Source organism: Ammodytes marinus (genome assembly GCF_949987685.1).
Source record: "Ammodytes marinus genome assembly, chromosome: 12".
Taxonomy (NCBI): domain Eukaryota; kingdom Metazoa; phylum Chordata; class Actinopteri; order Uranoscopiformes; family Ammodytidae; genus Ammodytes; species Ammodytes marinus.
In genome coordinates, this window is record NC_137216.1 from 7,168,195 (window position 1) to 7,190,547 (window position 22,353).

Below are 22,353 nucleotides of genomic sequence, written 5' to 3' on the forward strand. Positions count from 1 at the left end.
ACCTTTTTTCTCGCTGGAAATGGCTTTGGAACTCAATACGTCTGATGTCAAATTGTAAACGAAGAGTGCATACTAGGGCATAAAAGGAAGTATGAATGAAGAATACTGTTGTTTTCCTGAAGTGGTCTCAAACAGGTGATCAAGACGGATACATAAACCCTTTGCTGCCAGAGATTAGTATAGTTTCTTAACAGTTGGACAGCTCTCCTGCTCACTGAGTCATCCCAGTGTTTGTTATAGCAGCGATGGCTCACGTTACTCGAGTATAAGCGAGCGAACACTCATCCCCGAAGAGAGATTAAAAAGTGCTGAGTTGATGTCTGGAAATGGAGCCCGCTTCTGTCTTATGCATTTGGAGACAAAGACGTTTGTACATGCAGAGTTTTCCCCGCTATTCCACCTATGACCTTGGGGAAGCTGGAGCAAGGGGCTTTTCTAAAATATGTAGGAGTCGGTCATAAAAATCCTTCCGAAAATGTATCGCTGCTATTTTATTTGCTTCAAGGCTGTCCAACATACAAAGTATATGGCCAGCGAGAAAGCAAAAAAAAATCTTGAGCTTTTTGCATGTTGGTTTAAGCATAGTTGTTCAGCTTGGAACGACACATGCTTGAACTGCGAAGGGGTTTACCTGCTGTCATCGCTTGGCTGAATGCAAAGACAGATAGTATAATCTAGTACCAACGCAAAGAGCACCAGGGCTATACCGGAAAGAAAAGAAATGGAGAAGTAGAAGGTTTTTCTTTCATTATGCACTTGCCAAATAACGGACGGAATGTCGAGAGTAAAGACGAAGAACAATGTTGAGAATAAACTGGACAGGTAAAGACTGTGGTAAAGCTGGACAGATGTTGACAGATTTGAACTTCTGGGATGAGCAACTCATCAGAAAAGCGTTATTGAAACACAAACCATGCATCGTTGCTACAACGTAATTTTTTCCGAAACCAGTCGTCCTCTAAGCTCGCCTAATAACTGCACTGCACTGTATATAACAGTGGGTGCAATCAATTATTTTTCGCTTCAGTGTTTCCCTTTGATGACTGTCACTGCACTCTCACCTCACAGCCCGGTGCACACTGAGAGCAATACATTATAAGTTTAAGCTTAGAGGACGTCTCGTTTAGGTGAAAGTTAGATTGTAGCCCATTGTCTGCCTTATGACGATAGCAAAAGTGCATCCTCTGTGTTTTAATAACATTTGGCCTATGAGTTATTGATCATATTTCCAACTTTTACCACAGTAGTATTGAACTGTCAAGTTTATTTTCATCATTGTATTTCGTCTTTCGACTCGCGGCAATTTGTCTTTATTCTCAACGCGCATCATACCGAGTATACCGTAGTCACCCATGCTATTTTTCATAAATGGCTTTCTGCGGCCACCCATGCTAGAAGTTCTCTTAACAGTTGCACATGTACTTGTTCCTTCCAGTGTCTTCCTCTTCATCTCTCCTTTTGTCACTCTCTCTCTTCCCTCAGTCTCTCTGCTTTCCGTCTCTCACACACTCACGCACAATCAGATTCCACAGACACCCACTCACATCTTCCAAGCCTCAGAGATAGGCGCGCAGACTGAAATGTAGCGCTACTTACTACTTCTGCCACCCACCTCCTTGGTGCGTGCATGCTCTCCAACTTACAATTATAGTAGGAGGAGAACTAGAAAATAACAGATGTCAATTTGGACTCAATCTGATCCAAGTCAGGGCCCCCTCCCCACACACACACACACACACACACACACACACCGCCGCCCCCGCCTCAAGGCCGGCTGGTTACTCAATCAACTGTACACAAGAGATGACTGACAAGTGGAAAGAAAGTTGGAAAAAGCAGACAGGGAGGGCACCCCAAATCGGAAGTCTCCTCATCATTACTCTACCGCGCTACCTTGATACTTTGCAACTTTTTACAAGGGGCTTTTCCATCTGTTCGCTAGGGCATTTATTAGCGTCATGTAATATGCAATGTAAAAGCAGACAACAGCTGGCACGTAATGGCTACCTTCCGACATCTCTCCATACATCTGATTCATGGAAAGTAGAATGTACGGTACGTTACGGTACAAAGGTCCAACCAGTGCAAATTAAAGGGCAAGTCCGGGCAGGGACGAGTGAGCGAGGGAGAGTTGTATGCGAGTGAGAGCTTTCCATTTTGTCATCCTGGAATTCTATAGTGATAGATGGGGCAGAGCGAGTCAGGCATCCTTCCCTTATCAGTGTCACAGCTCCAATCTTCAGCGTGAAGACCCAAAGAGGAAGTGTTTCAGGAGTAGGATTCTTACTTGGTGGTGCACATTTAGGTAGATAACAGACACTTGAAATGTGATTATCAATTGTAATGTCGATTGGGTTGAGAAAGACCAATCAATATCTCCTACAATTGTATTTTCTCAATTAAAGGAGGAGTCAGCTTTTCTGGAGAACTTTTGTTGTCAAAATAGTTTTTTTTGTCAAAATCAGTGAATATCTCCTCACGGTCCTTTACCTGTCAGTACTGTGTGTGCGCTGGGAAAAGAATCCAGTGTTAATACACAGTCTAGGCTCTTGGAACCATGATGTAAATGAAGGGCATGTAGTCAAAGGGGGCCCACCGTAGCTAGACACATTGTTATTTACAGAGCTTAAGCTGTGTATTAACGCTGGATTGTCTTTCAGCGCGCACACAGTACGGACAGGTAGCAGATCATGAGGAGATGATTTTGACAAAAAGTGATTTTTGACAATAAGCATTCTCCAGAATCACTGACTCCACCTTTAATGAAAAAAAAAGATTAATTGACGGAAACACACAATATAGTGTCTCAATCAAATGAAAGCTTTTGAAAATTGTTAATATGAAAAAATGTCTAAATGAACTAGTGTTAAGAGTTACAGTATAGCTACTATAGTCAGAGCTATACACTTGAGACTTATAAATAACCTGGTTTTATGCCACCAACAATGTTTTGAACAAGACGTCTTAGGGGGTGACCGCCTAAATGAGGGGTTTGTCTTAACAATATGGACTCAAATGTTCTATCTAAATAGTCCTACATGTTAATGATAAATGGGTTTGACATTGGGCTAACACATCTGTCGTTGGTGCGTAACAGTTCTTTGGCCGTCATACTGCGATCATATCTTTCGCATAAATCTTCACTGCACAAGATTAAATTGCTGTGATACGTGATGGCCCATCAGATTTCCAAAAGTCAAGCGGCGTGCTAAAGGAGCTTTGCCTTTTACTTTGAACTTCATTTCCAAATGGCGAGTGGCTAACTGATTGGCTAACAGGCTAGTTCTCCATTTGGATGCATTTAGCAACACAGCAATGTTTGTGCACAATGGAAACACATTGGATTGGTTCTGTTTAAATAATACATATTTTTTCCACTTTTTGCAAGGGCACGTGGGAGTCAATACACTGGTGGTTGTTGCATTTTTATAAACAGCCAGACTGTTTTTCTTTCATATTCCGGGCAAACCACAAAAATGTGCAAATTCCCTCTGCGATACTTCATAAGACATACACTGAAAAAACAACCCTCCTACAGCCGCTGCAGAGATGGAATATGTCCGTTGCCGAGGCAGCCGCATACCTGCTCTTACATTCAGTGGGGTCGTGTGGTTCAAATCCATCAACACTATGTTCTAAAAGGCCGGAGCCTCCCACCCGTCATCCTATGGCTATGACGGATAGGTGATAGGAGTGAACAAGCGGGGTATTCTCTATCTCATTAAAAACATAGTATTAAGTTAGTGCAGTCCATAGCGCTACGGCTAAAATTCTTAGCATAGTCAGCGCAGTGGTACACAGTGGGGTTAAGGCAACTGGTTAATCATCAACCCCCCCCCCCCCTCTGACATTCTTTATCCCTCTCCTGTCTGGAATTCCATAGGTGACAATTTGAGGTGTGTCAGCGGTGAAGAATGAGCTACAGACAGAGGGAGGGAGGGAGAGGGGTATTTGCATTATTGTCTGCCCACCCCCCACCCCCCCACACTCTCGCTTGTTTTTTTTTACCCAGAGGCATTTTGGGAACAGAAGTGAGCACACCTCCCCCCACCTTCAAATCCTCCTGTTGCTTTCTTCAGTCCAGCTGTGTTGGTAGGGACAGAAACGTATTGGTAGACTGGAGGCTGACCACAAGCAGCCTTTAGGGTTCACATAAAACAATAACTATGGGCCAAATCCACTAAAGAATTGCACTGCTTCTTGGGCCGCTAAACCTGTGCAAATCATAGAACAATATGGTGTCCAATTCACAAAACACGCGCAAAGGGTCAAATGTAAGCAAGCTGCACTCGAACTGCACTGCCATATATTAGGGAATATTCATAAATCAGCGAAAAGTAGCCCTCTTCCTTCAAATAAGCCTCGTCGACGTTGCTATTTATCTGCCATGCATGGAGCTATTGTCACGCACAATCCATTCTGTGTGGGTCCTGGCCCTACTATTCCTAAATACATTAAGCTTTTGTCTCAAAACTATTCATTTGATGTACTGCTGCAGTCATAAAATGACAGTACAAAGCTTAAAGAGAAAAACTATAATTGGGACACATAACACATCCTTCCCTTAGTTCTACCTTTCTCTGTGATGGTGGGGTTTTACCAATTCAGTCTCGCCTGTATTAAAAGGTGTTGTGGAGTGGCAGCAATGAGACAACCACACACACACACACGCGCACACACACACACACACACACACACACACACACACACACACACACACACACACACACACACACACACACACACACACACACACACACACACACACACACACGCACATGCACACACACGCACACACACACCCAAAGAATGATGCCCATGAAAGTCAATGCCATTTGTATTGCAAACAGAGTCAATTATTGTACACTGTTGCTATTACTGCGATGACATTTTGTAACTGCGGGCTAGATAGGTGTAATCAAGCGGCCGCTCTGTTCCCTGACAAGCTCTGATGAAGGTCGTATAAAGAAGAGTTTCATAACATGAGCCCAGGCGTTAGATGTCTGACAGAGATTAACACATACACCGCAATTACTGAACACAAAACAACCTTGCCAAAAAAAATGAAAGAAATACAGTAGTTTTGGCGTATTCCTCGGTTGCCATGCGCACATTGACTCTTTAGTGTTTTTAAAAGGCATGTTGCAGAGCTGAGAAACTATTCAGTTATCTACAAAGAGAGAGCTTCGGCTAAACATTAGTGGCCACCGATGGTTACACGTTGCCCAAACACTGCGATTGTTTGGGATTCATGGTAACAATCCCTTCTTTTTCCCACACTGGGACATGCTGTTTTCAAGGCTTTTTAAACAAATACTGTGTATCTCTCTATTTCTTTCTCTCTCTTTCTCTCTCTCTCTCTCTCTCTCTCTCAGGCTACTCCTCCATCTTCACGGCCCATTGTGCAGCCACCACTCACCAGTACAGACGAGGTGTCAGTTGTTAGAGAAACAGGTGAGCTTATCTGAACACTGTCCACAGTTCCCGATACATACGTAAAGTTTCTTCATTTTAAAATCACTCACAGTCACTGACTGAAAGGAATAGTTCAAATGTTTTAAATTATTAGCAATTTGCCTCACTCTCCGGCTCATGAAAAGGCACCATAAACCGTTACTATAGCTGTGTGTGCATGTTTGATTAAGACATTGGCATAGGTCATCTCTACTACAACACCCTCATACATGTAAGCTTAGCTCAAATACTGGTAGTCAATACAATGATCCGTTAATGTAGGCTAAGACGTGAAAATGTTGAACTATTCCTTAATGTTTGGCCTTGCTGCTTGCAAAGAGACATCAAGGCCGTCTTGAGATAGAATATATTTTGTTTTTCTTTCCAGTACAGATATAATACAGACACACTTACTTTTGTCAGTTTTTTCTTTATTCTTTTGCGAGTGAACTCCGGGATATTTTTACAGAGGCATCTGGATATGTTCCTGCCTTCCTGTTTTGCAAATATCAGTCCTATAAACATATCATTTGAATGCCAGAGATGGAAAAGAAGATGTAGTAGGCTACTTCCACATACTGACACGTGACTTAGCTCACCTGTCAGGTATGTAGAGAGAATTATTATGACGACACACAGTGTTGCAGAGTTCATATTCTTTGAAAATGCACCACTGTAATCTCAAAGTGTTGATGTGATCTGAAGTGTCAGTGTAGCTACTTGTGTGGATTACATTGAATGTAATAATTTGTAGCTCACTGACAATGTTACTTTGTTCATGATTCTTTAACCATTTGTGATTAACCCACAGCAAGTGTGAAACAAGTTTGTATCCGCTGCTATACACTGCCATGTTCTAAAATTTCACAAAGTATTCAAGTGGTGAATTTGATAATCTGGGTTCTCTAAATACCCTTAAAGGAACTCTGGCGCCATCTGGTGGCTGTAGAATGAATGACACAGTGTGCACCTGACAATTGAATTGTACGCAGCTCTGGGAAAAATTAAGAGACCACTCCAAATGTTCAGTGTCTCTCGTTTTACTATTCATAGGCATATGTTTGAGTAGAATGAACAATTTGGTTTTATAATATGAACTACTGACAACATTTCTACCAAATTCCAATACATTTTTTGTTATTAAGAGCATTTTCAATAAGTTATGTAGTGATGCAGATTTAAAGGTGCTGTAAGCGGAATGGTTCTTTTAGCTAACTTCCTGTCAGTTACTGCAGTTAGCAGTCCCCTCGCTCGTCCCTACGTCACCACATTAATGCACTGCGGTCTTCAAACAGCGCGTTATCTAGCATCATCTCAGATAAGTAATTGTGATAAAACATGATAAAAATCATCAAAACAGACATTGGGAAGGATTTTTACCGGCTGCGCCATTATAGCCGCATAAACATTCACCCATCTGTCCTCTGGCGTGCACTGGCAGTGAGACCATGAGTGACACGGGTGTCGGTTTGTAGCGCTCTCTCTTGTGATTGGATATTAATTTCGGGATCCCCCAAAAGTTTATTTGCCGATTACATGCAGAGCAGCTGACTGAGAGATCGGCTTTATGAAACACACACATTATGTAAGTGATCACTGTATGAATAAAGAGTGATTTAACACTTATATTAACATAAATAAATCGCTTACTTCACCTTTAAGAAAAATCCAGACTGGTCTCTTAATTTTTTCCGGAGCTGCAGATAGATGTATTGGATGGACCTTTGTAGTCATCCTGGGATACTTATGTTAGTAAAAGGCACCAGCAATGATAACCTGCAATGATTATTATTTAATTAAAATGTTAGGGTAGGTTGTCACATTGGACTATTCAGCCTCTAATCCCCTGACAACATATTGCCTACACAGAGGAAATAAAATAAAACGGATCTTTTAAGAGAGGAATATGGAGGGATTGAGAGAAAATGGAAAAATTTATAGGAAATATTTTTCTTAGATTCTTAAAAATAACTAAATTGGACAAACAGGACTAGTTTTGCATATGAGCTTAATGCACTAATGCTGTGATATGTGACATTAGTTCATTACAGTGAATATTCCATCCTCATGTATCCGTTCAGGGGCATAGGATCTGTTATTACATAAACTGATTTTTTTTTTAAATTAGCCATCTTGAAGAGGACATCAAGGCTGTCTGTGTCAGCAGTTAAGTCAGCCGACTTCTGCATACGTGAAGACGATGATTGCATGTCACATAAGCTCCACTCAAAGTCAGACATTCAGTGGGAGGAGTCTAAGATTAAAGGAGGAGTCAGTGATTCTGGAGAACGCTTGTTGTCAAAAACTATTTTTTTGTCAAAATCAGTGAATATCTCCTCACGATTGCTCTTCCTGTCCGTACTGTGTGTGCGCTGAAATACAATCTGACGTTAATACACAGCGTAAGAGTCTGTAAACTGGTCGGTAAACAAAGGGTCCGTAAACAAAGGGGCCCACTTTGTACACACTAGCACACATGCCTGTTTACAGAGCATAGCCTGTCTTTTTAAACACTGGATTTGTTTCCCCCTCGGACACACAATATGGACAGGTATCGTATCGTGAGGAGATATTCACTGATTTTGACAAGAAGTGGTTTTGACAATAAGCTCTCCCAGAATGACTGACTCCACCTTTAACTCAGCACCACCGGTATATCACTGTGTGCGGGGGGGGAGGGGGGGGGCAGTAGTGCATTCAGCTGTGGGACGGTTTAGTCAGTCAGTGACCACCTCAAACCTTCACCTGACCTTTTACGTTACAGCCTATGCACACCGGGAATCTCGCTCCATCGAACAAAAATGCCATTTCCTCTTTCCTTTTTTTTTTTTTGGGTGCAGTTAAATGTTCTGTTTATTGTTTGGGGGTGTGGGACACTGTCATTAATCATTTGTGAAAGGTCTTTTCACTGGGGGTATTAATGACTCTCTGACTGTGTGGTGTGTTTTCAGGGTCGGTCGGAGGTAGAGGAGACAAGGGTGAGCGAGGGGACAGAGGAGAGAAGGGAGAGAGAGGTCCATACGGGCCCAAGGGAGAGACCGCTTCTGGAACCAGCTCTAGGGGGGGATCGCGCGCAGAGAAGGTATGGACCTTTATTTCTATATATCGTACAGTGAATGGAATTATACATGTATTAGACAAGTAGTGTGTGTCATGCAGTTTGGCAGTCGGGATGCACTAATGCAAGAATCTATTATTTAAAAAAGAATAAGTTTGTCCCTCTGAAGGTTGCAATGGGCCAGTGAGCTTGTTGCTAAAAGAGCAGAAGTGATCAGCAGTAGAATGAGCCGTGGTGTAATATCCCTACAGAACACTAGAGGGAGCTGCAAGTTATAATGCTGTGCAAGCATTTGCAATGTAAAGTCAAGCCATTATGGCACTTGTGTGTGTGTGTGTGTGTGTGTGTGTGTGTGTGTGTGTGTGTGTGTGTGTGTGTGTGTGTGTGTGTGTGTGTGTGTGTATATAAAAAATTGTTCTCTCATGAAGGCCAAAATGTCATCTCCATGATCGTAAAAGCATGAAAATCCTCTAAAATAAAGATTAGTGTTGCCTAATATTGATACTCTTCTGTTTAAAAAGAACAAACACACAACAATCCAGCAGAAAGTTGCATTTAACACAAAAAGGCATAATGCACAGCACCACAAAGTGGATGTGTCAGTACACCTTTTGTGCCTTGTGTTTAAACCAAATCAAGAGACTGATGTCACTGTCTGTTTTCTGAATTTCCAGGGAGAACCAGGGGAGAAGGGATCAAAGGTGAGTTTGACATTATCCTATAATTGGGTTACTTTGGGCTTTTTTCACTTTACAGACTAACACACAAGTGACTCAACAATAAAGACGCACCATTGTTCTTCCTCATCAACTTCCCCCCGTCTTATACATTGATGTTACCGGTGTCTTGTCCATCTCAGTGATACTAGTGTCTGACAGCTTTTACAATGGGAAATGAACATACCTTCCACCTGGGATTAACATACATGGAGGAGCTTAAACATTGACCCCCCTATCTTGTGTGACCACTACCTCAACTGCTTGATGGTGTGTTATGGCCGCAATGGAGCCTTCAAGGCAGCACTGCCTGGAAGGCCCTATCCCCTAACCTTAACCAGTGCTGCCTTGAAGGCTCCGTTGGGGGGCACCAAACACCAAACCCTGCCTCACCTCACAGTGATTCTTGTTGATCTCCAGGGCAGTGCGGGCTTCGGCTACCAGGGAGGGAAGGGTGACCCTGGGCCTGCTGGCCCCGCTGGCCCCCCTGGCCCTCCAGGACCCACCACCTCAGTGTCAGGAGACGGTCTGGTGGCTTCAGTCCCCGGAGCCAGGGGACCGGCCGGCCCAAAGGGGGGCCCGGGGCCACAGGGGACACCAGGGACTAATGGAGAGCCGGTGAGTAGACCACAGTTCAATGTAAATTCACCTTGTGCATAGTTGTTGAACTGTTGTATGGACACAGCTTATGCTTGATGTTGTTGCTCCATTAAGAACATCTTGTCTGTTGCGTTTGCTGTTGACATGTTATCCTTTGGAGTCAGTGGTTCTGGAGAACGCTTGTTGTCAAAATCAGAGAGTGTGTGTACTGTAAAAGAAATCTGGTCAACACATGTATATGTGTTAAATCTCTCTATATTCAGACAGCAATCACTTAAACAGAATGCACAGTTCATAACACAGGTCTCCAAGTCATTCAGCATTGCAGTAATTGCCAGATACAATTTTGAGTATCCCGCTCGTTTTTATCCAATTAGGAGACAGAGAACTATAAAGAGGCAGGTCTCTGTACCCGTGTACAATGACTCGCTGCTCTCCGTCGCGGCACTATCTGACGAAGACGGCTGTGTGTTCATGTGGTGGTGACATAGGGACGTCACTGCCAGGAAGTTAGCTAAAAGGACCATATCACTTACTTCTCCTTTAATTCTGGAATTTCTTTCAGCACACAACTGAATCAATCACAATATCCCATTATCACACTGGGTGTGGACTTTTATTCATTTATTTTTTATTTTCTCACAGGGTGATCCTGGCGAGGATGGAAAGACTGTAAGTTGAACACTTGAATGGCTTTAACTCTTCTCATGGTGATGATGGATGGTTGGAGTAGAGACCTAGCCCTTTACTCCTAACTTGTCCTTGTATTATCACCACAGACGGCCTCTAATGATCTTATCATGTGTCTTCATCTCAGGGCCCTGAAGGACCACCAGGCTTCCCAGGAACCCCGGGTGATTCTGGAACTAAAGGAAACAAGGTTAGACACTCAGTTACATTGTTAACACTGTTACCATTTACAATACAGTACAATACAAGTACAATACAATGTGTAAAAGAGAAGTCTAGCTTGATATACTGTATGTGTTGTAGAAACACTCTAAAGTCTTGATCTATGTGTAGTATCAAACCCACCTTGTCCTAACGAGTCTCATTCCAACAGGGAGAGCGTGGAGACGGTCAGCCCGGCCCCAGAGGAGCTCCAGGGCTTCCAGGACCTCCGGGACCAGGACTCAGGAATGTGAGTCAGTCTGGGCCTCAGGCTCACAGGCCGGCTCTGTAGTGTTTAGGCATAACGTGTTGTGTATACAAACAAACACCACTCGGTCAAGCATGTGTTGAATTGAATGCAACTGATTTACCTTCATGGATTTCAGACTTTCGTGGACATGGAAGGCTCAGGGTTCCCTGATTTGGAATCAATTCGGGTGAGAAGATTAAAAATCTTGAATGCCAATCTCAACAGTACCTATGTAGAACATGACATCAGCTTGGTTTTTGTGATACTGTATCAAGCATCTGTAAATAGTCATCAAAATAAGTTTGGGGTGGGCGCTCATGGTGTAGCTCCCCCTAGAGGCTCAGTAGAACGGGATTCGAATACAGCCTGGGTCGTTCACTGCATGTCATTCCCCTCTTTGCCCCATTTCAACTCACTCTGTCTCTCCAAAATATGTCTAATAAAGTAAAAAATGCCCAAAAATGATCTTTAAAATAAAATCTAAGCAATTGTTTGCTGTTGTTGTAGGGCCAGCGTGGGCTCCCAGGCCCCCCCGGCCCCCCCGGTCCTCCTGGTCTCTCTACAGCAGTCTCAGCGTCAGGTTCAGGGGCATTCGGACCACCGGGAAAAGACGGCGCAGCAGGTCAACCTGTAGGTGTCAATGTGTTTTTTTTCCTCTTAACACAAACTAGCCAAATCATTCTGAGATATTTATCTTAACCCTAAACAGTCTGAATAATAACTGAAATGATTGCCACCTCTGATCCACTCCTGTTAACCTGATCCTAACCTTTGGGACTGTAGGGCTTGCCTGGTCTGCCAGGTACTGATGGCGCTCCAGGAGTTGCTGGTCCTCAGGGAGAAAAGGTAATGATGAATGACCTTGCAAAAATCATTGTTTCTTCTATAAAGACTAACAAAATAAAAACAAAAAAATACTCTGTAACTTAGGTTACGAAGCTTCTTAATATTGGTCGTTGTGTAAAATTGAGATGTATCCGTTCAAAATCGAAGCGATAAATGCTGAATGTACTCTCAGCATATATCCGTATGTTTATTTACAGTATTGGTCCTTGCAATTTGACTGGTGCAATAACTGTGTGGGCGGGCACTAATAATGATAGTATAAAGACAGTACATAACAACACTAAATGAGTTGGAGCTGCCAACGACTCAGTGGGTGTTGAACATGAACGTGAATGAATTGTGAGCTAAAACTAACATCCAATTGGGGAAAACAAACTCAACACTATCAGTCTACAGTATAGGCCTACTGAATGTTGTTAAGGGACACTGACATTTGGCTATTGTACATAACCAACATGGCAGCTTGTTGAAAAGGGGGAAAACAGCTCATCAACATATACTGTAGAAGGCTACAAAGGGCTAATACTTGTTCCAATGAGTATTTCAGAACCTTAGCTTCAACAAAACAAGTGCTTACATATTTTTTTCTGTTATTTTTCCCACACTAGGGCGATTTAGGCGAGCTGGGTCTTCCAGGAACAGTTGGACAGAAGGTACGGAGTTATGACTTTTATTGTTTCTTTTATTTTACCTGACAGTAGCTGCAGCTTTACAGTGAGATCTACACCACAAAATAAAAGCCAAGTGTAAATGGCCCAGGCTGCTGTTGTAACTAGAGCTGCAACGATTAATCGACAAATCGATTATTAATCGATTATTAAAATAATCGCCAACTATTTTGATAATCGATTAATCGTTTCGAGTAATTTTTTAACAAAAAATGTCCAAATTCTCTGATTTCAGCTTCTCAAATGTGAATATTTTCTGGTTTCTTTAATCCTATTATGACAGTAAACTGAAATATCTTTGTGTTTTGGACATAACAATACATTTGAGGACGTCAAGATGGGCTTTGGAAAATTGATAAACATTTTTCACCATTTTCTGACATTTTACGGACCAAAACACTAATCGATTAATAATCGATTAATCGAGAAAATAATCGTCAGATTAATCGATTATCAAAATAATCGTTAGTTGCAGCCCTAGTTGTAACCAGTTTTTGGGAAGAATGTATTAGACATGATCCTCAGAAGGAATTTTCATGAATTTACGTGGAAATTGTGGCGTGCTTTTGGTAGGCTGTACCACAGAGGTGTAACTAGAAATGACATATCAACTCTCTTCCAACTATTCTTTAAAGCTTTTATCATTCCCTTTCTTTTCTCCAGCCTAGCTCCTACTTGTCTTTTCTCACCAATCTGCTGCCTCACTATTTCTCCTCCTCCCACTGTCCTAAGCCTTGCCAATCGCAGGTAACTGGGCTGGAGCACATCAGCCATCAAAACGAGATTTGTCTTCCATTAACAATATGCAAATTTGTGTCAAATAGTGCTAGCTACAGACTTAACTTACAGTTTAATCAGAGTGCTGGCTATGGTTTGCTTTAACAGAGCATGAGTATTTGTGCAGTTACTTTATCCATTGAACTTTTAAACCACATTTCCTAGCAATTGTAACTTTAGTGCTGCATGGAAATGGTGTTTGTAGTTTTGTGGAGGATGCATGACATGCCTGATGAAGACATTTTAAAATAATCCAAACTAGGATACCCCTTTATTACTTGCCTTTTTAAGTTGCAGTTAAAGGCCTACTTCACCGGTGGGAATATGAAGGTGTATTGAATTCTGAGATCCTATGTAGTATAAATGTGCAAAAATGACATCACAGTAAGAGAAATGTAGGGTTAGACAGTGAGACCATAAAACACTCTTTCTGCCTTTTCTCAGGCTAGGATGAACCAATTTAATTTTTTTTGCACATTTATACTACATAGGATCTCAGAATTCAATACACCTTCAAATTCCCACCGGTGAAGTAGGCTTTTAAGTATTAGTTTGTATTTACAGTATGTTATCTGAACGCTGACTTTCCTCCTGTCATTCTGCAGGGCGATCGTGGAGACCCCGGTCTAACAGGACCCTCAGGAGAGTCTGGCCTGGCCGGTCTGCCCGGACCCAGGGGACCAGTGGGGCCCCCCGGTCCCCCTGGGCCGAGTTACCGTGTTGGATTTGTAAGTTCCCTAAAGGTTTCTGTAAAGATTCCCCTTTGTGTGCAGTTGATACAATCTCACATCAAGGATAACGAAAATGCTAAATTCTATCTCTAAATGTGGTCGTCTGGTAAAGTACACCAGAGGACATCTCACGATTAAGTTTATGGAGTTATGAAAGGATCATTGATATGACAAAATACCGTGGTACAGACACGTTGGTGTTTCTATCGGACTCTAAACTATTAACCCGATTTAGTAAAACAGCTGCCAGAAAGTCAGGATTAAAAATAAATTAGCAAACTAAAAATCATAAAAATGTTGTATTGGACGTGTAGTAAGATTCCGTTATTGTTTGGCGAGTACCATCTTCGTCCCACTATCACCTCAGTATGAAGTGGATACATGTAGCTTCATCTACACAGATACAGAGCAGTGAAGCTGAGTTACTGTATCAATCTAGACACATTTGTAAATTCCCTCAGGTGACCTCGAAGCATTTTGTCACAAAATAAATGGAACAGGACAGAAAAATATTACAAACATAGATAATTTTTTTTTTTGCTGTTTGTTACAAATAATTTTGTCTGTGTTTGAAGGATGACATGGAGGCGTCTGGCGCAGGTTTCTCCAATGGACTGCCTGGTGTCAGAGGACAAGAGGGAAGACAGGTCAGTACTTACTGTGTGTGTTGCAGAACTATTTTAGGTCCTGTGGAAACTGATACATTTTTTAACAATTTAAAGTTTAAAATATGCTATCTTGAACAGCTGCCTTACACTATGCAAAGTATTGTAATGTTACTAATTATCATTGTTATATAAACAAAACAGCTTGTCAGGCATATTTACAAGTGTGTTCATATTTTTAATGTCATAATAAATCTATATATACAAAATAACCAAGGGAAATCTGTTTGCTTTCAGGGTCCTCCTGGCTTTCCTGGACTTTCAGTAAGTACATGAGGAATATGAATGTATTTTTCCAGTCATATATATAATGAGCTGATCCTCATCAAGTGACTGGATCAAAAATGGTTGTGAATATACTATATAATATATACTATGTATTGGTGGAAACACACACACACACACACACACACACACACGCACACACACACACACACACACACACACACACACACACACACACACACACACACACACACACACACACACACACACACACACACACACACACACACACACACACACACACACACACAGCCCGAGCTACAGTTACATGGACTCTGGGGGGACAGGCCAGTGCTTCCTCAAGTCTCTTAAAGAGTTTATTAAATGTCAAGGTTTACAAATTGGCTGTGGAGTTATCCTTGCTACACTCGTGATTCCTAAAGGGGAGGTAATGTCCATTTTTCACTGCTGTTTCAGCTGTAAGTGTGGTCACATACATGGACTGACAAGAGCAAAGCAATGAGCTGATAGTAGCTATCAATTAGATTCAATTAAATTAAAACAACTGTATTAATCCCACTTGGGGAAATTGGTTATGTGCAGGTTGTCGTATACACAGAACACACGTGACACAAGCAAATCACACAGATACGCCAAGGATCTTGTGGAATTCATCTATAAAATGCTTAGTGCCAATAAAGCATATAAGTGATATACTTTTAACCACCCCATAAAAAGTAGCCTATAAAGAATTTAAACCTTAAATTCAGCTAGAAGTTGTGTAGAGCGGCAGAGTTTGATGTTGAGTTTCAGTAGGATCACAAGTAGAGTCCAAATGTTCACACTACGGCCATTAAAGTGGTATAGTGACTTTGTGTTTTTTATGTGTGTTATCCTCTGTTTTGTGTTTGACTGGGTGTAACCTGAATGTGCCTCTTTAGGGTAAACCTGGCTTCGCTGGGATCCCAGGTCAGAAGGGCGGTGAGGGCCCTGTAGGCAGAGACGGTCAGCCTGGCCTGGATGGATTCCCTGGACCGCAGGTAAAGTTATGGCTCCAGCTGGACAACAGAGGTCACATAATTGTTGAAAAGCCAATAAAGTGAAGTGTTGGATGTTTCACACTTATAACAAAGCGTTTGGTTTACCATGTTACAATACAGATTAGCTGTTAGCAGTTAGCTGTATGAATAATGACTTTGAAGGATAGGTTTCAGTTAATTTTTTATCATTTCTAAAACTCCCTTTCTTTTTTTAATGGCATATGTAGCAAAACACAACAACAGCATAACAATAAAAAGTATTTTGCATTCTCAAATGTTTTTTTGTGCACGGACCATTGAGCCCCAATGGATACCATAATTCATCAGGTCTTTTGTATTGGGGTTTGTCGTTCTGGGGAAGTTATTATTTTGTTCATTTGCAGCCCTGGAGTCATACACATGTTGGCACGGGCCACTAACCGCAGAGGGGAAAATGCCAACGCCTCACAAACCCCCTGAGTCAACCAATTTAGTGAAACAAAAAAAAAGTTATATTAATAGAGGGAAGGAAATGGACAGTTTTAGGACAGAGTGGAAACATCTGATTCATCAACTTCTCCACGCCCTGCTGCTGTTTCCAGATGGGCAGAGGAAGTTCAAACAGTTTAGAAACAATGTGTCATGAGGTGTTTGATAGTCAGGGTGAATATACATCAGTCAGTTCGGATTTGGGCAAATACTCCTTCAAAGTATATTTTCATGTTGGGATCTATAACAAGTTATAACCAATGAAAGCATGAAAACATGTTTTATTGTAAGATGCCCTCATGTGGCTACTGAATGGATTGTGTCTTATGTTTATTTTGTCAATATACCCGATATGTTTTTGAGCAATATATGTGTGGATGTCTGTTGAAAAGTGTTACCAGTTTTGAATTGATACATTTGATACATCATATTCAATATGCTTTTCCCACACCTTTTTGTTACAACTCAGGGGAGCCATTTTTGTTATTTAAAAACACTTGTTGTCAACTGAGCACTACAAATGAACTACAGTTTAGTTTTTGGTCATTTAAATGTATCATCTTATGTTGAAACCATAGATAGTATAATACAAGGTTGAAACATGTTGAATATGTACTGTTAATGTGTCTATATATTCATGTCATTCTTTCTCATTCTTCTTTCATCTTACAGGGACCAAAAGGTGACAGCGGTGACAAAGGAGAGAGGGTGAATATTCTTAAAATCTATATTTTATATTTATATTAGGCCTATAATACCAATGATTTTTGTTTGTTTAGTTCAGGCAGGTATATTGAATATTATACACATTTCCCTTTTTTAATGTCTAACTAGGTGGGACCGCTACTTATCTTTTGACCCTTGTGTGTTTGTTACGTTTTAGGGTGAAGCAGGTCGAGATGGAAATGGACAGCAAGGTCTGCCTGGCCCACCGGGCGAACCAGGAAGAATCATCTACCAGATATCTGGCCATGTAAGTAACTAAAGAGAACACATACACAGTAACATACTGTACATGCAAATAAACAATATACCAGCACTTCTGTTTGAAATCATATCAGGCAATGTCTTCTAGACTAAAATCAAACTCTCAGAGCAGTGTTAATCTACAATGTCTTACATCTCCCCTCTACCCTCTTTGTGTCACTACAGCCGGACGGTAGCGATGGCAGTGTTGGCCCTCAGGTTAGTATTCATGTTTGTACATTAAAGCTGATGATAGCAGAACATACCAAACAACCCTGTTATGAATACCATGTAGTCTTTAAGGTTGTAGGTGATAGTGTGTGTGTTTTTGTATACATGTGTGTGTGGGACTATACAGGGAATAACACCCCTTCCTCTTGCCATATTAAAAAAAAAATCCACCTGAGGGGTTTGCCTTCAAAGAGATCTAAATGCATTTGGATAACTATAAACTTTTCAAGGCCCTGTACATTTCATTGAGCTTTTAACGTTATACACATATACATATAACGTTGATTGTGTAATTTGTAACAGCGGGCTTTCAACTGAGACACGGCCAGATGTTTTACGACACGTTGAAACGTACAATTTACTTGTCCTTACCTGTGTGAGGGCGATTACGGAAACTACTGTTTAAAAAAGGCCTCATTGCTGACAGTGTTGTTTCTTCAATCATATATATCTAATATAACATAGGATTATTGACATTACTGTCAGACGTTTATCATATATAACCAGCACACATCTGTTCCCATTGTAATGTATTATTAGAGGCAGCTGTGTACCGTTTATGAGTGAAAGCTGCACTTCTAACACAACCTACATTTAGGCATGAGCTTACACCAATCAGGGCCAGCATAATTTATGTGTGTGTATTTGTCTGCACATTTTTCTCATTCGTAAACTCAGTGAAAACAAGTGTTTGCATGATAGTGATACAGTAGCTAGTTAGTGGAACACCAAACTCCAATCTAATGAAGTTTTTTGTTAAAATGTATCATGTTTTCCTGTACAGGGAGGTCCTGGTATACCTGGTCAAGCTGGATTCCCTGTAAGTCTTCTCAATGTATTGTATTTTACAACTTAACTACGCTTGTTGGAGCACTAGGCCTCTAGAACATTCACTCCTACTGAATATGCAAATGTTAAACAAGTAGTAATAAAGTAGTTGTTGGGTAGGGAGTTCGCCTCTGGTGTGCAGGGTCGGAGGTTCGATCCCCCGTCTCCGTGTCGAGGTGTCCCTGGGCAAGACACTGAACCCCGAATTGCTCCCGATGATTAGCTTAGCACCCTAGTGCTAAGCCTACCCTGCATGGTAGCTGCTGCTATCGGTGTATGAATGTGTGTGTGACTGGGTGAATGTGTACAAAAACAATGTAAAGCGCTTTGGGTCTGTGATAAACGGAGATATAGCGCTATAAAAGTCCATTTACCACTACCATACCATTACCAGTAAAGTTTCATTCTCAAAAAAATAAACCAAAGTAAGTTAAGTTTGAGCATTTCTCTTCACATAGCACACTTATTGTAGTATTTTGTCTGTCTAAATCTGTTGAAAGAGTTTTAAAGTGGCCGGTGCTGCTCACTGCTCAGATACTGCCTTGTGTGATGTTGCATATTTCAGTGCACCAATCAGGATTAATATTTGAATGAAAGCATGATGACAGTTATCTGGGTTTTGCTTATGTTGCCAGTCGAATTAGTCAAATGATTGAACCACATCCACACAGTCCTGATGAAGCAGATTTAACAATTTTTGTTTGGGTGAAACTCTTGATAAATTACTCCTAAGAACATTTTTTCTCTATTCCTGTGATGTACGTTGAGTGATGAATAATAAATGTCTTGAGAAAACACATTGTAATTTACTTAAACAGTGTTTTTTTTCTCTCAGAGGTAAATGGATTTTGGACAACAATGGAGCTCTATTGCATACATTTTTTTAAGATATTACAGGTTATTCTTGTTAGCAGGATCCATATCATTTCTGTTTTTGTTCTCATTTATTTATTCATCCAATCTTAATCTTCAATCATATACATCTATCAGGCTCTTCATTGTCTTTGCTTCACATGCGTATCACATCTCTGAGCAATGACCTGAAAGCAAACTGCTGTACAGGCAAAAAAGAAAATCCTTTGAATACTCAGGTCAATTCCTTCTCCATTTCTCTCAAATTCCAATGAAGCCTCCAGATCATTTAACAGTAAAGCCTGGCATCCGCAAAACCAAGCAATAATTAAACTCTTTCACTCAGAAGTACTGTACAGCTCTATCTTATTGGCAATGCATTCACTCAAAGAAGCCCACATCATCTCATCCTGCACTAAACAAGTGATCCGCTCAGCAATTCAGAAGCTGCAGCACTGCTCAGACAGAGACTGATGGGATAGCTAATCGTGAGGGCTTGATCTAGGAGGGGGAACAAAGACTCTCTCTGGCTTTCATATGACTGTCACTCCTGACCTTTATGTTAGTTAATTAACATGTAATGTATTGTCTTCATCCCGCAGGGGCCTATTGGACCAAAGGGTGAAACAGGAGACTCAGGCCTTCCAGGATACGGATTGAAGGTAAACAAATTGGTTATTCGTTTGTTCGACTATTCATTTAGCGTTATAATTCGATGTGATTGACTCTTTTGTTGTCTTGTTCCTTCAGGGTGAGAAAGGTGAGCCTGGTTTAGTACTCGGACCTGATGGAAGCCTTCTGAGTCTGGACGGACTAAGAGGTCTGAAGGTGAGTGTCACATAGTATATGTTAATACTTTTCATGTTTAATTGACTTTGTTGCATATGTGTATCTGATATGTGCTCTGTTGTATTGCTTGTGTTATGGTTGAACTTTTCTTGTTGAGACTAATTGGCTTCCTTTGCCATGCTTATAGGGAGACAGTGGACCTGTGGGACCCGTCGGACCCTCTGTAAGTGTTTAGGCATTTCTATCTCAGATATCAACAGCAATGTACCAAACTAAAATATACATTCCCCTTCATTCTCCAGTCAGCTCACATCGTTGTTTATTTCCTGATGTATTGTTTAGGGTCCGTATGGGCCTTCTGGAATAAAGGGTGAACTTGGAATGCCTGGAAGACCTGTAAGTACCCTGTCCTTGGTATTTTATGATGTTATATTGTATTACATATACATATAATACTTTTCTATGTTTACACTAAGTACCCTATTTGTGACTTTCTCCCCTCAGGGTCGCCCTGGTGTGAATGGATATAAGGGGGAAAAAGGAGAGGTAGCAGTTGGCACTGGCTATGGCTACCCAGTAAGTATAGTATACAAGAGTGTTCATCTTGTTTACTTTCCATGCCCCAAGCAATGCCTCGGTGCACTGAACAGTTTACATTGTCACAAAGAGACACTTATCAGATGTGACCTGTTCTTGGGTGAGGGGGAAGCATGCAACAAGTGTCAGGAACCCCCATAGCACATCATCATTGAGAAGAAAGACAGTCTTGCAATGAGAAACAAAAACTGACTGGCTAGCTAGCTTTTTAGTTAGCTTGTTAGCTCATTTCACTTAATGGCTCTCATTGAAAATGAACTTTATGTACCCAGGTTAGGAATAACTTGTTGGTGTTTGAAAGTAGAATTCCCCAATGTGAACAGCATCTACCATCAATGCTAGCATTCATTGTGTTACAGTTGTTGTTAAAAATATCATAGTCCTGTCTGTATACATATATGTCAGTATCGGGAACAATTTTGACCATAATAATAATAATACCTTTGTTTTTATCAGGGAGTCTCTGGCCCACCAGGACCACCAGGACCCCCTGGGCCTCCTGGACCGGCCTTGGATCGCTTAAATGTGAGTTTGGAAGAGTTCACATCGTGTATCTTGAATTGCATTTTGGATATGAACTTTATAGTGTTATCTGTAGATTGTAACACTACCTTTATATCAAAGCACATCATATTTGAGTCGATAAGGAAATAAAGCAGTCATTATCCGTTGAATTTGTTCTGGTGTTTAAGCCTGGTTGGCTACTAAAACTAGTAAGTCAGTATCTGATTGCAGGTTTAAGCATAAACCTTTTTTCGCAGCCGCTGGGAATTGCTATCATTGATCTTTTTTTTCTCTTTCTGTGCATAGCGCTACGATGAAACTTCAAGGAATTACCCAGGTATGACCTCTGTCTCACACAGGTGTTGTTTTGGCAGATAATGCATAATACTCTGAGCTACAGAGAGGGATCAGAACGGGGAAGTTAAGTAAACGTCAAGGAAGAGAGATTTAGAAGGGGCTTTAAAAGCGTCTGCAGAGATAAACTGTTCAATCTGAATTTGAAGTTTTGATCCAGCTGCCTCAGCCTGAAGGGGATAATATACACTCTATTGTCACAAGATTAAGCTGTCAAGTTTTACTATATTTGAAAAAGTGAACTGATAAAACACGGAACACATCTCTATCAGCGACACAGGGCGCTAACAGTTGTCAGTGCCTTCGTCAGATACACCTGCGGCATACTGTGTTCAACTCACCTATGTTCAAAATTCCATTTTTCTTGCAGCAACTAAAGGAGAAAAAGGAGAGACTGGCAATCAAGGACTTCCAGGACTCCCAGGTTAATCCTAGTTTGCATAAAATATAACACAGTGTACCATTATTACATACATACTGTATTTAATGCACTACAGGACTGTTTTGAAGTGAACTATTCGTACCTAATAACTAAAACGCCCATGTTTCTTGCAGGAACATCCGCTAATTTTGATTATTACGCATTCAAGGTAAACTAGCTTATCCCGAGTCAGTTTCATTAGTATGCTCTATGTTCTTCAGCGAGGAGAGTCTTCATAACATCGAACTGTGTTTCCAACAGAATGAACTGAAGGGAGAGCGTGGGGACTCGGGTGTGAAGGGAGAAAAGGGAGAGTCTGCCGGTGGATATTATGACTCACGATTCGGAGGAGCACAGGGTCAACCTGGGCCTCACGGAAAGCCAGGTCTCCCGGTGAGTTCTGAGAGTGAAATGTCGTATAT

The 22,353-nt window shown here is 41.2% G+C and overlaps 1 protein-coding gene across 1 annotated transcript in view; it reads left to right on the forward strand.

Moving 5' to 3' along the window:
• Positions 1 to 22,353, forward strand: part of col18a1a (collagen type XVIII alpha 1 chain a) — an 84,400-nt gene that overhangs the window by 53,549 nt on the left and 8,498 nt on the right. The window contains exons 6-34 of the mRNA XM_080037584.1: positions 5,376 to 5,454; positions 8,406 to 8,536; positions 9,187 to 9,213; positions 9,649 to 9,846; positions 10,474 to 10,500; positions 10,646 to 10,708; positions 10,892 to 10,969; positions 11,106 to 11,156; positions 11,477 to 11,599; positions 11,753 to 11,815; positions 12,424 to 12,468; positions 13,866 to 13,988; positions 14,567 to 14,638; positions 14,894 to 14,920; positions 15,823 to 15,921; positions 17,062 to 17,097; positions 17,273 to 17,362; positions 17,542 to 17,574; positions 18,371 to 18,406; positions 19,869 to 19,928; positions 20,017 to 20,094; positions 20,243 to 20,278; positions 20,398 to 20,451; positions 20,560 to 20,631; positions 21,109 to 21,177; positions 21,463 to 21,493; positions 21,881 to 21,934; positions 22,066 to 22,100; positions 22,193 to 22,324. Of these exons, the coding sequence (XP_079893710.1) occupies positions 5,376 to 5,454; positions 8,406 to 8,536; positions 9,187 to 9,213; positions 9,649 to 9,846; positions 10,474 to 10,500; positions 10,646 to 10,708; positions 10,892 to 10,969; positions 11,106 to 11,156; positions 11,477 to 11,599; positions 11,753 to 11,815; positions 12,424 to 12,468; positions 13,866 to 13,988; positions 14,567 to 14,638; positions 14,894 to 14,920; positions 15,823 to 15,921; positions 17,062 to 17,097; positions 17,273 to 17,362; positions 17,542 to 17,574; positions 18,371 to 18,406; positions 19,869 to 19,928; positions 20,017 to 20,094; positions 20,243 to 20,278; positions 20,398 to 20,451; positions 20,560 to 20,631; positions 21,109 to 21,177; positions 21,463 to 21,493; positions 21,881 to 21,934; positions 22,066 to 22,100; positions 22,193 to 22,324 (2,022 nt within the window). The remainder of the gene's footprint in view (positions 1 to 5,375; positions 5,455 to 8,405; positions 8,537 to 9,186; positions 9,214 to 9,648; positions 9,847 to 10,473; positions 10,501 to 10,645; positions 10,709 to 10,891; positions 10,970 to 11,105; positions 11,157 to 11,476; positions 11,600 to 11,752; positions 11,816 to 12,423; positions 12,469 to 13,865; positions 13,989 to 14,566; positions 14,639 to 14,893; positions 14,921 to 15,822; positions 15,922 to 17,061; positions 17,098 to 17,272; positions 17,363 to 17,541; positions 17,575 to 18,370; positions 18,407 to 19,868; positions 19,929 to 20,016; positions 20,095 to 20,242; positions 20,279 to 20,397; positions 20,452 to 20,559; positions 20,632 to 21,108; positions 21,178 to 21,462; positions 21,494 to 21,880; positions 21,935 to 22,065; positions 22,101 to 22,192; positions 22,325 to 22,353) is intronic.